This window comes from Anabas testudineus, chromosome 22, assembly GCF_900324465.2.
Source record: "Anabas testudineus chromosome 22, fAnaTes1.2, whole genome shotgun sequence".
In the NCBI taxonomy this organism is placed as follows: domain Eukaryota; kingdom Metazoa; phylum Chordata; class Actinopteri; order Anabantiformes; family Anabantidae; genus Anabas; species Anabas testudineus.
The window spans coordinates 16,193,745-16,209,794 of NC_046630.1; the positions used below are offsets into that span (position 1 = coordinate 16,193,745).

The 16,050-nt window shown below is 38.1% G+C and overlaps 1 protein-coding gene across 1 annotated transcript in view; it reads left to right on the forward strand.

Annotated features, from left to right (window-relative positions):
• The first annotated feature begins 1,876 nt into the window (after positions 1-1,876).
• Positions 1,877-16,050, forward strand: part of si:ch211-127i16.2 (probable flavin-containing monoamine oxidase A) — a 35,733-nt gene continuing 21,559 nt past the window's right edge. Inside the window, exons 1-7 of the mRNA XM_026339670.1 lie at positions 1,877-2,078; positions 2,210-2,297; positions 3,270-3,450; positions 4,056-4,170; positions 7,755-7,912; positions 8,747-8,836; positions 14,089-14,173. Coding sequence (XP_026195455.1) covers positions 1,961-2,078; positions 2,210-2,297; positions 3,270-3,450; positions 4,056-4,170; positions 7,755-7,912; positions 8,747-8,836; positions 14,089-14,173 — 835 coding nt within the window. The 5' untranslated portion in view covers positions 1,877-1,960. The remainder of the gene's footprint in view (positions 2,079-2,209; positions 2,298-3,269; positions 3,451-4,055; positions 4,171-7,754; positions 7,913-8,746; positions 8,837-14,088; positions 14,174-16,050) is intronic.

A 16,050-nucleotide genomic window follows, 5' to 3' on the forward strand; every position in this document is an offset into this window, starting at 1 on the left:
GATCTTCATCAACAAGTCAAGAGTATTAACAAATATGATGAGGCCTAAAACAAGAGGACACACCACAAAAATCTCATAGTGCTAGTGGAAAAATGATGTGGAGTCAGGTGCTAGCATGCCTGGAGCCTTGTTAAGAAAATGAGTCATCATAGTCAAATCTGACAATTGAACAAAATACAACTTATACTTAATTGTAATGGGTCAATGCAAGCATCCCACAAACAGATAATCTGCAGATACAGATAAAGTGCTAGATGCTGTTGCATGTTGTTACAAATTACAAATACAGGTAGCATTATAGATTAATTTTTCCTAATTAATTAACCGGCTCTAATGCTGGGTGGCTTACCAGCTGGAAAGCATAAAGTTTCACTGAACTAGCTTCATGACTCCCAGAAGAATTAAAACCCTGTATAATAATGTCTCATAATGCTTTTCAAAAGATATTCATCAGCTTTTTTCATCAGCTAAACATTCTTGTCATTTTGTAAGCATCAGAGGAAAAATTGAAAGCAAACTCAAGGTGATAGGTCTTGTTTCGTGACACAGACTGCCTAATTTGCAGAGTACACTGCTGTGCTCCTGAGCTGATTGATATATTTTATCTGAAAGTGTTTTTGACTCATTAAATGCTATTTTGCTATTAAGTCCAAAATGCAGTTTATCTTTTTGTAATTGCTAGTGTTTTATTTTAAAAATTAATATGTTCAATTCAGTTATTAAATTAAATTATATTTTTGTTTTATTTCATTAACTCAAATGACAAACATATAAATATAAGTATTCCCAAAGTATCATCCTAACCTGACAAACTACTGTGCCATGTTCCCTGTCTCTGATTAACAGTTATTTTTTATTATGAATCTGCGCACTTAATGTGAGATTTTACAGGTTTCTTATCTGATCAATCTGAAAAAGTTGAGGGGATGATTGCTCCCTCAGGTTGAATGAACACATCATTCTTCCACCTTTAATTGGTTGTTCAAACCATCCTTCCAAAAAATTAAAAAAAAAAATGAGAAAAAAGAACAAAAGAACAAAAATGCAACAAATAAGTGAAAAATATTTGTATTATTATTATTTTATTGATTTTTATTTTTTTTGCCCCACATGTTCAACAAGTTGGGCCATTATCAAAATATGCAGACCTTCCAAACCTTCTCTTCACTTCCCCCAGCAAACTCCAACTCTATATTTAAAACATTCAGTATAACATAATTGCTAATTCTCTATATCCAATATTTTTCCTTTTTTTGCACACTTTTGTCACATAAGCAATAGCTTGATATAATCTTTATTAATTAAAAATTATTTTTTTGTAATTTGTTTAGTAAAAAAAAAGAACAAAATATTTAAACGTTTAATTATTAATAAACAATAAGATGATACATTATTATTAATTGTACGTTAGGAAAGAAAGACATACAGTGTTCATAGTTTTGGTTTGACACGAGTTGAGTTACTGGTCACATCTTGCTTTTTCAAGGATTGTCTCAGGACAGAAGTTGTTAAATATGCAGTGAGGCCCAGTTGTTCAATTCAGACTGAGTCACATTCAAACTCATAAACAGTTTTACATACAAAACTTGTGCTTTTTGTAATAGAATTAGCAGTTATAATGGTATTACTAATGGATTGCTTTAAAATAAAATAACTAAATCTCTCTATCTCTATCTCTATCTCACTCTATTTAATTGCTAATTTCAGAGTATTTTGGACTTCTGCACAAGCTTTTCCCTGTCCCCTAGTGTTTACTTACGGAATTTACACAACTCATTCTCTGCCAAGTGCGTCACAAGCTCAGTTGTTCACAGTTCCAAAGTCCAATATTACGAAAGCAGCCTAGGCTATATAACCTGACAAGGAAGAAAAGAGGATCAAGTTTGATTTCTATTTCTGACTTTACCAGCTCATGCTAAGTTGGCACGTAATAACGTAAAGTAGCCACATAAGTTTAAATATGACTGCAGACATGTGGGATGTTATTATTGTTGGCGCTGGACTGTCTGGACTGAGTGCAGCTTATTTACTCAAAAAAAGGGATGCCAAGTTGAGAATACTGGTATTGGAAGGAAAAGGTTTGTAAAAGTGTGCCATGATTGAAAGCGACTGACAACCTGAAATGTCAAATCACTTTCTTCTTGATTCTTTTAGAAAACAGTTATGGAATAAAGTAATGATCTCACTAAATTTTGGTGTGCTGCCACAGACCGCGTAGGAGGTCGTACAATGACCACTGAAATACCTTCAGCCAATGGTGTGGATCACTGGGATTTTGGAGGGCAGTGGGTAGGAAGGTAACGATGATTAAAAACTACTAATGCTTTTTTGCAAATAGGAATATTTTGTTCATAACAGGAGTTTGATTTAATGTTGACATGATTTGCTTATAACAATAAAAAGAACTGGTGCACAGCTTAGTGGTGCAGTGATTAGCGTTGTCACTTAGCAGCAAGTAGTTTCTGGGTTCAAACCTGCCAGTCTGGATCACTTACTGACATGGTATCAGAGGATGTGAGTGGAGTGAAATAGTAATATTTACGCTCTGCCCTATGGCTTAGGCATACTTCAGGACCATGGTCTGAGTGGTACCAGAAAAGAATCTGCTTGTTCCTGCTCCTTGTTTCCTGTCATGAACACAGGCTAAAAGATTATTTACAACACAAACAATTAACATACCAATAATTGTCCATATATCCAATATTCTTTAAGATTCCTTCCTAACAATTCATAGTTAATGTAAAGGCAAGCCTTTTTATGACAGGTACAGGATATATATGAATTATGAAGAAAAACATGGAAATATATGTATTCTATGTTGTGCTGGTTACTGGGGGCATATGTATTGGCTCATAAAATGCATTTTCCGTTGTGGTTCATTAGTACTTCAGCGTTAGTTCCGTATTTTATTGTCCTTGATCCTAACCACAAACTCAAAAACTCTTTGTACATGGTTTTAGGATGTAGCTTGGACAGCTCAAACTTCTTAACTCTCAAGTGCACTGTCAGGAGCCCTGTGATGATAGTTTAATCTTTAGAGGCAGCTATCAGGAGATTTTTTTAACCAGTCTTCATAGTTGGTCAAGGGCCTTATAGCATAATGTTGTATTCTCAAGGCCACTTAATTAAAGTTGGAATAAATGCTTTTCTAATTTAGGTGCAAGTGTAACAACCCACATTAAAGTGTGAATATTTAACATAAGTATTATAGAGCAAGTTAAAATAAATAAATAAATAAAAAATGCACTGCCATATATTTTTTCTCTCAGCACACAAACACACGTTTTGGAGCTCATAAAAGAGCTGGGCCTAGAGACATACCCACAATTCAACATTGGCAAGAAGGTGCTTCATGTGGGTGGGCCGAGTGCCAAAGTTCGCACCTACAGAACCAGTACCCCTGCTCTGTCCCCACTGGTGCTATTGGACTTCACACAGCTCATTTGGAAGGTGAGGCAACAGACTAACACACATTAACATAGCAATACTTTGTACTTTGGACTATGTTGCTGTTGGTGCAGTCCTCCCTGATGGTAGAAACATCTGATAAGCTGTTTCTACCATTTAGTTATTTTTTAACAGCTAAATAACTACAATTCTCAGAGGACAAATATCATATTCACAAAGCTGAGAATAGGTTTAATTATTAATTATTATTAATTATTGTTGACCTTTGTATGCGTAGCAAGAGTACATATGATATACAGCAAGTTCATCAGGAGATATAGACTTTTTATTTAGAGGCTCATTTTTACAACTACGTTTTATTGCCCAAAATCTCTAAATGCATGAAATCAATATGAATTCCCAAATTAATGTAGAAACAGTATTTTATAGATATAGATATAGATAATACTAAAACTAAATTTCCTGTCCAGTATATATGGTTAGAGTAGCAGTAGGAAGCAGAAAATGTGGGGGAAAATGCTGCTAGAATCATATTTGACTACCTCCAACTATTCTTTTGTTATTATCTGTATCAATGGATGCTTTTGGTTCACAGTGGTAAATCATTGTGTGGGTGTTTTATATTGAAATTTGTGCTTTGCACTTAGATTGACAGATTGTGTGCAACAGTATGTGTCCAGGACCCTTTGAAGACGCCCTTTGCTGTGGACCTCGACAGTATGACCCTGCATTCGTACATTGAGCAACATGCTTGGACTTCAGGTCAGGGTTAAGACTTGCTATACATATCACCTCCTCAAATATCTTCGTCACGTAAAAATGTTGGGTGTTCCTTCTATTTTGTGTTGGCTTCAGGTAAGGTTACTTATTTTACGATGTTGGTTTAAGCAAAAGATTTTAAACAAATTCTTCAAACCTTGGTGACCGCATTTTACGACAAATCCAAAGATTTCACATACTGAATTTATTTTTCCAATGATGGTAGCTTGATTTTAAGATATCCTGCCCAGATTTAAATCAGAACCTGGAGGTTTTATGTTGGCATTCTTTTACCTCAGTGCTAGTAATTACAACTCCCTACTGTCTATTGGTGAACTTGGTGGGCCTTGTTCCCATTGAATATTGTTGCCCAAACATGGAGGCACTCGTGAGTGGGCTTTTTTTTATGACTGGTATGCATATTTTCAATTTATGAAATTAAGTGAATTCCAAGATGTGATCAGAAAAATTCCCGAAGCAACTCTCCACTCTTCTGACATTCTTCTGAAAAAGTTAAGTCTACCAATGAGGAAGTGCTACTTTTATTCTTCGCTATTCTTGTACCGTATAAGTAATATAGCTAGATAAGAAATAATTATGACAATAAATTAATTCATGAATGAATAATGAATAAAAAACATAGTCACAAATCTTTGATCCGTCTGCTTCTTAATGACTTAACAGTAAAGTCTGTAGGCTACAGCGAAGGAAGTAAAAACAGTAACCACAAAAAAGACCAAAAAGAAGTCTTTTAACTACGAAAAGAAATGAAGACAAATTAAGCAAAAATTCAGTACCTCAACAACCCACTCCACTTCTGAAACTTTTCTGAAGGGTTATAAAGCCGTGCAGAGGACAAAACAAAACACTGTCACAGCTGGAACACATCACAGATGGTCCCAGTGGAAAATCACACTAAGTCACACTGAGTTATGTCTCTGAGAAGTAGTATGATTGTTGAGTTTAGTCACCTCATTCCGTACTTTAGTATCACCCTCCATTCTCCAGCACTGCCCTGGGGAGGCTTTTAGTTTTTAGCAATGCTCTGTACTGTCCATGTCCATTATAAGCCGTATGCTGTTATTTCCCTATAGTTAAGATGCCATCTGTGATGATGAGTTATATTACCAAGTAGCACAGTAAATAATTCATTCTCCACCTCCCTCTGTTAATCCCATCCAAATTAGGCTTAGGTGTCCACAGACATGATTGTGGATTTGTGAGCCCGTGAGCCTCATTCTAAAAAATATATGTAATAAGATACATAAAAGTTTGCAGTATGTGCAAAGTTTCACTCTTTGATCATCATGCAAGCTACAGTGTGGCTTTTGGGGAGGATCACATTTTTGTGGTCAGGCTCAGAAGTAGTACATCATTTTTAGACCATGTAATTTAACTTTATTTCTTATTATTGTAACGAATATTAATAATAAGAATAAAACAACAGATTAAATCCAGTGCTGTGCAAATGACAGCACCAGTGAGTAGTAGAGAGTGATGCGTAAAAGAAGAATTTACTAATGCACCCCATAACAAACATCACAGTAATACTGCCAACTAAAGAATGCCACAGTATTCTCTGCAGTTATGTAAACCTATTATATTCTGTAGTCTAACGGTGCACATATAACATAGGGATAGGTCAAATAGCAAAACAATTCTATATGAGCATAACCACAACATATAGGGGCACTGCACCTCCACTATTTACAACACTAATAAGACTACAAGATAAAAATTATATAATCTCCCTGAAATTACTTTAAAAGCCACCCTGCTTTATTCATTCACACATTTTGGACTCCTTTACATTCACAAAACGTCAGCCAAAATGGAGATGTAGAGTCAGGGACAGGCTCTTAAACCATGGCTGCACTACACTGACATATATAGTTGTATAGTTAATGTTAGCTGTGTTAAGGAGTGGGGAAAAAAATAATAAAATAAATAAATAAATAAAAAAACTGAAATCTGTAGTCTATGGTCTCTCTGACTCATTACTGCATAGTAGTGAGGTTGTTCTATATTGTTCACCAATATATAAAATACCTAAGGGCTGCGAACTCAGGTTGTCTGAGGGGTAGGAACATAAAAATAAAATTAAATAAGGACACATACATACACAGGGACTTACTTTCTTCTATCTTTCCCTGACTTTGCAGGGAACATGAAGGTCATTAGCATGTGTAGCAGGCCAAGGAAGCTCTAAGCCACCCTGCAACTAGAAGTAGAATTTGACAAGACGGACAAACAGGCCTCTATAGTTCTATATGTACCAAGTACTGTATGTCGTCTTTGTGTATTGGAAGTTTTTGGAATTTCTGGAACTTGTTCTTAGGTCTCCTATGCAAAAGAGTCCTCTGTTCTTTGTCTGTAAGTAAGGTTACTCAAAATGCTTTCTTCCAGCTTTGATAACACTTCCATAAATGAATACATTTTTTAAACTGAAAACATCCCCAGGCAGGTGTAAGTTCTGCTGGGCATCCTTCTAATTGCCAATTGCTAATGTAAGCGTACCTTTATCTCCCTCATCTCCTCCTTTGCTTTTACAGCTTTGTATCCAACCAGAAAGAAACTGCCTCTAGCTGCATTTTGCAAATCCCTTTTTTTTTTGTTTGTTTCTTTTGTCTTCATCTTTGTTTCTTTTTGGCATTTTGTAAGGACAGGGTTTCCCAATACTAATTTCTGTTTTTGTAAGTCCATGTTGATCTAGGCTAAAGGGTTTTATACACACTCTGAGAAAAGAATATTCTTAATGATTTTGTTAAATTGGGCAGACCTACAAAAACAGTATGAAAATACAGACTACATACTTTAGTGATGCATCCATACAACCATAAAATTTAACCTATACATTCACTTTATTGCAAAATAAATGAGTAAAACAAATAAATATTATTAATACTTTTGTGACATGCCTCATGCCATAATTATGAATAGGAACAGGGATATAGCTTAGACTGGACTGACCCAAAAACAGAACAACCTGTGGATACAGATGTGAATTGTCAAACTAGTGAGTACAGTGACCCCTATAGGACACTTTACCACATTTTATGTTCATTATACTGTATATAGTATCATGTTTTCCTACATGTGGGCTCACCCTACTACATAAACCCTACCTATAGGAGCACTCATTCATGTTATCATTGTGTTGCATAACTGAGACAGCCAATACAGAAATCGGATATGTCTTTTCATTTATGTGATGGGGAAAACTTATTTATTTGTGTGTCTGTTGCAACACAAGGACAAGGGGTGGGTGAGAGACAGCCATTGATTCTACGTTTAGACTGTGCCTAGATGTTTATGGCAAACTAAATAATACATTGCAGACTAAAATGACTTGACATGATGATTACAGAACATCTTCCACTCAGGTGTGTGAACTATACCCTGTCTGTTGCTAACAATGGTAGACGTCCATGTGAAAGAACTAATTGCAGTTTTTTGACAATGCACTGTAGATTGGTAGACTGGTTTGCTATGTAAGAGCATAAAACTTTGCAGAACATTGTCATTACCAGGGAAAGGACATTATTACTGCATGTGTGACAGCTAGAGCATGCTTCCCTTTCTGACAGAACTGAAAGACGAGATGGGACTGTTTAGCAGGACTCTCTCTGGCATGGAGCCATCCCAGATGTCCTTCCTGTTCTTCCTTCTGTATGCTAAAGCTGCTGGAGGGGTATTGCGGCTTCTAGAGAGCACTCCAGGTTCTGCTCAGGAGTTAAAGATAAAGGTACACATCTCATATCCTTCCCCAGACTTCCTATTGTTGACTTGAGTTAGTTTTTTTCAAAACTGGAGACCACATTGGATTTTATTCGATTTTATTCTCTACTTTAATAAAACTTAGCCCCTCAAGATAGACTGCACAACTCATTCAAGCAATGGCCAAACAAACACACTGCCTTTCTTTGTCCTCAAAGCATCATTGATTGGGACCATTTAAACTCCTTGAGCTGTGGTCTTGTATTGAATTTTCCTATTTTCTATGTGCTTCCACAGCATGAAAGTTATCGTTCCATACTACTATGTATTTTTTAGTTGCAGCTTCTGACCCCCTCCCCCTACCTCACACTTGTATGTGGGCAAAAGCTGAAGGCCAAAAAAGTGCTGCCAAGATTAAGGGACAAAAAAGGCCTTAAAGTAAATGGCAACAGGTTCTAGCCTTGTGCCTCAGAACATTTCCTTCACCTTCGGGGTCAGTTCTTTTCAGTCATATATCAAAAAAGAACCAAGAGGTACTGTGCAACTAGCCTCTGCAAAATGCTATTGCTGTTGTTTTTTACTCCCCTTACAGAAAGTTTACTCTGCATTTCATGCAAATTTTACACTTAAGCTATCAATTAGTGGCTCTTTTTTATATATCTCTCAGATATCTATCTGTCAAGACAGATCCATAAAAGTCTTGCCCAATATAAATGTTATCTGAATGACTGATTAGATATGGTTTGTTGTTTTCTCATGAAGTGACCTTAACTTCAAACATATCCAGGGAAGGAAGACAGCAACTAAATTACTGTTACAATGGTTAAGCCTGCCTTATCGTGTAATATCTGTCTCTCCACAGGGGGGCACCCAACAGCTTTCAGAGTGTCTGGCAGAGCGTGTAGGGTGGAAGAATGTCCGGCTGGGTTCGGCTGTGACGGCCATATGGCAGGTAGAGTACAGTAACAACTCACTCAGGGACTGATGAGGCGCGACACAGTGATAACAGCTTCCTTGGTGGGGAAACAGGCCGTCTCCTGTGAAGGCACTGTCTGTTCTGCCTGACTGTCTTCCTTATCCACAGCTGAGAGACCAAGAAGGCTCCATGCACCCTGAAGTATAGGTCTTTGCCCAGTACTTCTAAGCAGTATACTGGTTGTTAAAGCACAGAACACTGAATTTAGATTTTGGGGTGATGAAATATATAAATGGATTTTTGCCCAATACTGAATTTCATTAGTAAGGAGCCTACCATGTGAGTGCTCCAAAAGTTAGTTGGAATGCCTAAACTAATTGACAGCAGTTTCACAAATTCAGTGCTCTGCAGCTTCATGTCGCTGTAATATCTTTGCAGTTTCGATATGACATAAATCAGAATTTTCAAAACATCACCCCTGAGCTCTGGTGAACTGTGATACTTCTCAAGTTTTTTGATACTTCACTAGAGCAAAAATACTTCCCTAGTGAAGTTAATCTGTTAGTCAAACAACAGAAACAGTCACACTGCATTTTGGCAGGAATTGCTGAATTAATGTCAAAGTGAAAACTGGTTTCTACAAAGTAATGTATATCAAATGAGTAAGATGAAATCTGTGTTTACATTAATATTCACCTCCTTCAGGTCAGTATTTAGTAGATGCACCTTTGGCTTCAATCACAGCATGGAGTTTGTGTAGATAGGTCTCAATTAGGATTGCATATCTGGACACTGGAATTTTTTCTGCTTTGCAAAAATGTTCAAGCTCTGTCGGGCTGCATGGGGATCAGGTGTGAACAGCCCTTTTCAAGTCCATTCTCAAATGCTCTATTGCATTAAGGTCTGGGCTTTGACTCTGCCACTCCAGAACATTCACCCTATTGTCAGTAAACCAATTTTGGGTAGCTTTCGTTGTATGGTTCAGGTCATTGTCTTGCTGGAAAACAAATCTCCTCCTAAGCTGTAGTTGTCTTGCTGACTGAATAAAATTGTCCTCCACGATTGTGTTGACCGTGCATACAACACCTGTTGCCCAGGTTCTTCACCAGTCAAAGCTTTATGGGAGAGTGGGCAAGGAGAAAGCCACTGTTGAAGAAAACTCATGTTGAATCACGACTTGAGTTCACCAGTAGGCATGTGAAAGACTCTCTGGTACAGTAGAAGAGGGCTGCTCTTTTGGCCATCAGACAAGGCCCTGTGTGTACACACAGGCGTTCTCCTTTCCCACTCTCCCATAAAGCTTTGACTGGTGAAGTACCTGGGCAACAGGTGTTGTATGTACAGTCTCTCCTATCTCTGTTGCTGAAGCTTGTAACTCCCTCAGAGTAGTCATCAGTGCGTTAGTAGCTCCACTCACTAGTCTTCTTCTTGCACAATCACTCAGTTTGTGTGGATGGCCTGTTCTAGGCAGATTTAGATGTGCCATATTCCTTCCATTTCTTGATGAGGGATTTTACTGAATTCGGGGGGATGTTCACTGTGTTGGAGAGAGAGACTGCCTTTTTTTGTATCCATCCCTTGACTTATGCTTTTCAATTACCTGTTCTCAGAGTTGCTGGGAGTGTTCTTTTGTCTTCATGGTGATGGTGTAATGGTAGCCAGGAATACTGATTAACCAGTGACTGGACCTTCCAGACACAAGTGTCTTTATACTGCAATCACTTGAGACACATTCACTTCACTTGGGTGATCCCCATTTCACTAACTGTGGGACTACTAGCGCAAAATATGTTGACCTCTGTTGGATTAGCTCAGTGATTTTAAATAGGGTGAATATTAATGCAAACATGGATTTCACATTACATATTTTATATAATTGACATTACTTTGTAGAAGCCTGTTTTTTCACATTAATAAGGTATTTTTCAGATTTTATTTTGTCAAAGTCAAAGTTAAACTGTCAATAACCATGATTGATTTATAATAATAATAAATAAAAAGATGAAACATCCAAGGAGGGAATACTTTTTATAGACACTGTACATTTACCCTTTACCTTAATCTGAAACACCCATAACCTAACCAGTTAACTCTGCTCACACTCCGGCCTGCAACTCACCATCTCATTGTACCTGGTTGAGTTACCCTGTGAATGAATGTGAAGAAAAACTTCTTTTTCTTTCGGCTGTTTTTTTTTTTTTTTTCAGTGGTCGCCACAGCAAATCATCTGCCTCCATTTAACCCTATTCTCTGCATACTCTTCTCTCACACCAACTAACTTCATGTCCTCTCTCACTACATTCATAAATCTCCTCCACCCTCCTTACTTCACTCTTAGTAATCTTTGCCACATGTCCCTGTACATCTCCCTTCTACTCTCTTTAATCTTCTCAGTGACCCACTTCTTGTTAGCTAACCTCTTTCTCTGTATACACACCTGGACTTCCTCATTCCACCACCAAGTCTCCTTGTCCACTTTCCACTTCCCTGATGGCACATTACGTACCCTCCTATCTGTCTCCCTGATCACATTAGCTCTCCAGTACCAATGTGAAGAAAAAAAAAAAAGGCCGTAATTGTATAATGCAAGTGCAAACCTGAGGCAGGGAGGGCACACTTATAGCTATGTTTATTAGTTTTTCACAACCCTGTAATATGACACAATCATTGAGTACCATTATCAATAAAACATAAATTAACCATTGTACACATTTACAGATTTTCAGTTTAGCAAACAACTATGAGTCAGAACCCCCATGGACAGGACATGTGCATTGCCAGACACTGACAGTGTGCAGTAGACTAAATGTTAACAGTTATGTTAATTTGCAAAGATAATGAGCCAATCCTAGCCAACACTGACATTACAGTAAAAGCAATGACATAAATGCTAACATTACTGAACAATAACTCAAAGTTTACTAATCAAATTTATGAAGGATCTACAACACTGACTTATCTAGAGGTGTTTTCAAGTGCTCTGTTAAGTTGGACAGAGTCAACCAGTGGATTTTTATCCAATCCCACATTTTTTAAGTGGAGCCATTTTGTTCTGTTATACCCAGGAGTTTTAAAATCCTTGTATCCAAAGGCTACAACACCTGGTACTTATCATTCTCACTAACAAGGCTTGCTGTGTGTGTGTTGTTTGGGTGCCACATGTCACACACCTTGCAGCGTGACATGTGACACCCAAACACACACACACACACACACACTAAAGCATAAAGAGACAGAGATATGTTAAAATTAAAAGTTTCCACCTACTGAGGCATTCAATGCCTTACCAGCCCTTGAATGGCTCCTAATGTTCATGAGTCATCATTCACAAGTCAGTTCTGTAGTCAATTCTGGGACGAGTTGTGAGTCAAGACAGAAGTCTATTTATGTGGGACTGGAGTGTGTACTGGCACACTCAGCCCTGCCTGTCACCCAGCATGCACTGGGTGACAGGCAGGGCACACCCTTGACATTTTGCCAGTCTTTCACAGAGTTAACACATATTGACAGACAAACACATTCACACTTATATTCACAGCTTCAGGCAATTTAGAATTTCCACTTCACCTATTCTGAATCGAAGTAACCAGAGGAAACCCATACAAGCACAGGGAAAACATGCAGACACAAAAATAGGGCTCCAGTCACCTGGGTTCTCACCCAGGCCCTTCATGATTTGCATGGCAAATGTGCCATGCACACACATACCAAAATCATTAGTGCATAAAAATAAATACACTGCCAGTCCAAAAAAAAAAGTCACACACTCACTAATATTTATTGGACCACCTTTAGCTTTGATTACAGCACACATTCGCTGTTGTATTGTTCAAATAAGCTTCTGCAATGTCACAACATTTATTCACATCTAGAGTTGCATTAATTTTTTGCCAAGATCTTGTACTGATGATGGGAGTGTCGGACCGCTGCACAAAGTTTTCCCCAGCACATCCCAAAGATTCTCAATAGGGTTAAGGTCTAGGCTCTGTGGTGGCCAATCCATGTTTGAAAATGATGCGTCGTGCTCCCTGAACCACTCTTTCACAATTTGAGCTTGATGAATCCTGGCATTGTCATCTTGGAATATGCCCGTGTCAACAGGGAACAAAAAAAAAATCCATTGATGGAATAACCTGGTCATTCAGTATATTCAGGTAGTCAGCTGACCTCATACTTTGGACACATAACGTTGCTGAACCTCGACCTGACCAACTGCAGCAACCCCAGATCATAGCACTGCCCCCACAGGCTTGTTGAGTAGACTCTAGGCATGATGCATGCATTACTTCATTCGATTCTCTTCTGACACTGATGCGCCCATCACTCTGGAACAGGGTAAACTGGACTCATCAGATCACATGACTTTCTTTAATTGGACAGTTCTTAACCCAATTTTAGTAGTTTCAGCAATTCCCTTTGATGTTTTCATTGCTTTATGCATGCCAATAATTTGAGCCTTCTGAAACAGATTAACATCTTTTTCACGACCACAGGATGTGTCTTCCCACATGGTCGTTCAAGAAATTATAAGCTACTCATTGCATGAGTTAGGGCTGAATAACTTGTTGCCAGATGAAATATAATTATCAGAATAGTAATTATCCAATGAAAGGCTCTTACCTATTTGTTTAGTTAAATCCAGGTGGGGACATTTTTGGATGGGCAGTGTATATTGGATTCCTCTAGACTTGAAGGAAAGCTTGTAAAAATTCAAGGAGCATGGATACATTTCATTTTCAGGCCTGACCTTGAAGAAACTAATAGTCTGTTCTCTAATTAGCTGATAGTTGTTATAATAGTGCTGGGAGATATGAACTATGTACAGGGGGACTTTACTGTGTTAATTCCTTGTGAATAAAAATTTTAAAAATTAAAATATTCTAAGTTACAGGGGAGCCAGTCTCAAAAGACGAAAATAAATTCCCAATTTTCAGTATCCAAAAATAACGCGTTCAAGCAGTTTTACAGTGACAGAGCTTAATACATTGCACAGTAACACATGTTTTAATTATCACCAGCATTTTAAGTTTAGTGGAAATACATTAGAGAGAAAGTGAGCTGGCACCTTAGAGCCCTGCAATGATAAGGGCATGATTATGTGCAGTGAGTCAAATGTATGATGTACAATACAACACCCTGACATCACAATGTTATTTAACTACCTTAAAAAGTTTTTTGTTTTTTTTTAATGCCCATTTTGCCAAACCAAACACAATTGTAATGTTATACCAAATATTTGCAACCTGCTAATTAGATAAAGCTGTATTTCTGTTTCTACGTGTCTACAGGATGCCGAACATGCCAGGGTGACGACTGCCACCGACACCCTCTTGTGCAGAGCTGTGATTGTCACCTGCCCCCCTCATTTGGCAGGTCAGTGTGGCGTCTCCTGCCTCTGTCGACTTGCTAAATGAAATTGTCACTGATGCAGAAGGCAAATATCCTCCGCTCTTATCACGTCTGTCAAATGTGGCAAACTGTGCATCCATGCAGATAAATCTATGATTTGCCTAAATCTCTCTGGCTCTGGGGTGTGGCAGTTGCTTTAGCTGAAGTAAATTCTGTCTGAGGTCGAGCCGTGGGCTGAGGAATTTTTTGGATTGGATTCTCAACCACAGCAAGAGTTAAGGACAAAACTTACAGGGGCTAATGTGACATTTGCTATGGTCTGCAATGGGAAGTTGAAAGTGCAAACACATCATTACTGACCTCTCAGAAGTTAACTACTAAGGACCGACAAAGTATTTACTGAACCAACTAATATAACAGTTACAAGAATGCTGAAAATCAAACAATGAAATATTTTAAATTACCAAATATTTAAGCAAATGTAATATGTTTATTCCTGACAGTGTGGCAGTCATGTTGTACAGTGGGATGGAAAGTACCATTCCTGGGTAGAATATAGTTTTTATTTAGTTTTTCCTGGTCCAAAATTAGAAATCCTACATCCCAACTAATAACTGACTGCTGGGTAAACGTGGTTGATTTTGAGTTAAGTTTTGATTCGATTTTCACCTTTGGTCCAGTGCTGGTAAGACACATTCTATGACTGGGGTTGATGTTGGTTGATGTTGACTCTGGAGTAGAGGCAAGTTCTGTTATGTTGGGAAGGGGCTGAAGCTGAATCTAAAACTCAGGGCTTACTGTGGATCTGTGCCTGTTTGTACTAAGCTGGCAACAGATCTGTCACACAAAGCCTCATACTCAGAGCCATGGACCATGGCCAGGATCCTTAATGAGACAGGTTTGAGAGCAATGTTGAATTATGCAGCATGGATTGCTCTGGCTCGGGTGCCACAGTGCCACACTTTTGCCTTAAATCAGTGTGGGGCAGTTGACAGGGACCTCTCAAAAGCCAAAGTCAGGCCAGTGATTGAGACGTCAACTCACCTAAAAGGAGTCAAAGACAAATTAAAAAGAGGATTGTAGCTGGAATGTGACATGTATTGTTTATTTTTGGAAGTGGGTAAACCTGAGCTGCTTTTGAGTTGTGGAGTGAAGGAGAGAGCCTAACACAGATGGTGGGAACCATGCTAATGACTCCAGATGATTCAAGCATTATTCACGACACCCATAACTTCACATGTTTGGATCTTGTTTAATAGAGGTTTGTTTCTGACATCCTTAATTAATTTTCAAGTCACTTGAGAATGCTTTGAGTCAAAGGACACACACCCATGTATTTAGACACACCTGCGCAATGTTGTATATGAGCATGTCCTCTAATACCTCACATTTGTTCTCTTCTCGGCTCCTGGATTTATCTCCCCATTCATCCATCCATCTTTTATAATGAGTTCCCCCCCCCCAAAATATATTTTTTCTCTTTTTTTTTTTTTGTTACCACTTCTCTTGCTCATCTCAATGATTTATGAACTGTTTGGTTTCACTGGATATGAGATTGCTATGCATGAAAAGGATGCACTTGGAAATGAGGATTTAGGGTCATGTGTTAACTGATGAATGCGGTTGAAGTGTCTGTTAGAGTTGGTACATAAATAGGTCCCCATGTATATTCATTCTGAGACTGCAAAAGAAAGAAATCATAATTAAGCTTTCACAGCACGCAGTTGGAATATAATGCAATTAGGCATACAGTCTAACATTCAGCGATAGTTACAGAGACAGCTCTGCAGTTACTAAATTAGCATTTTGTTTCAGTGTTTTGTTCCTGTCTCTCGTTATCAAGCAGAAGTCCCTGGCAGAGCTAACTGTCTGGCTGTATGTGTGCATATGTGTCTGTTGTC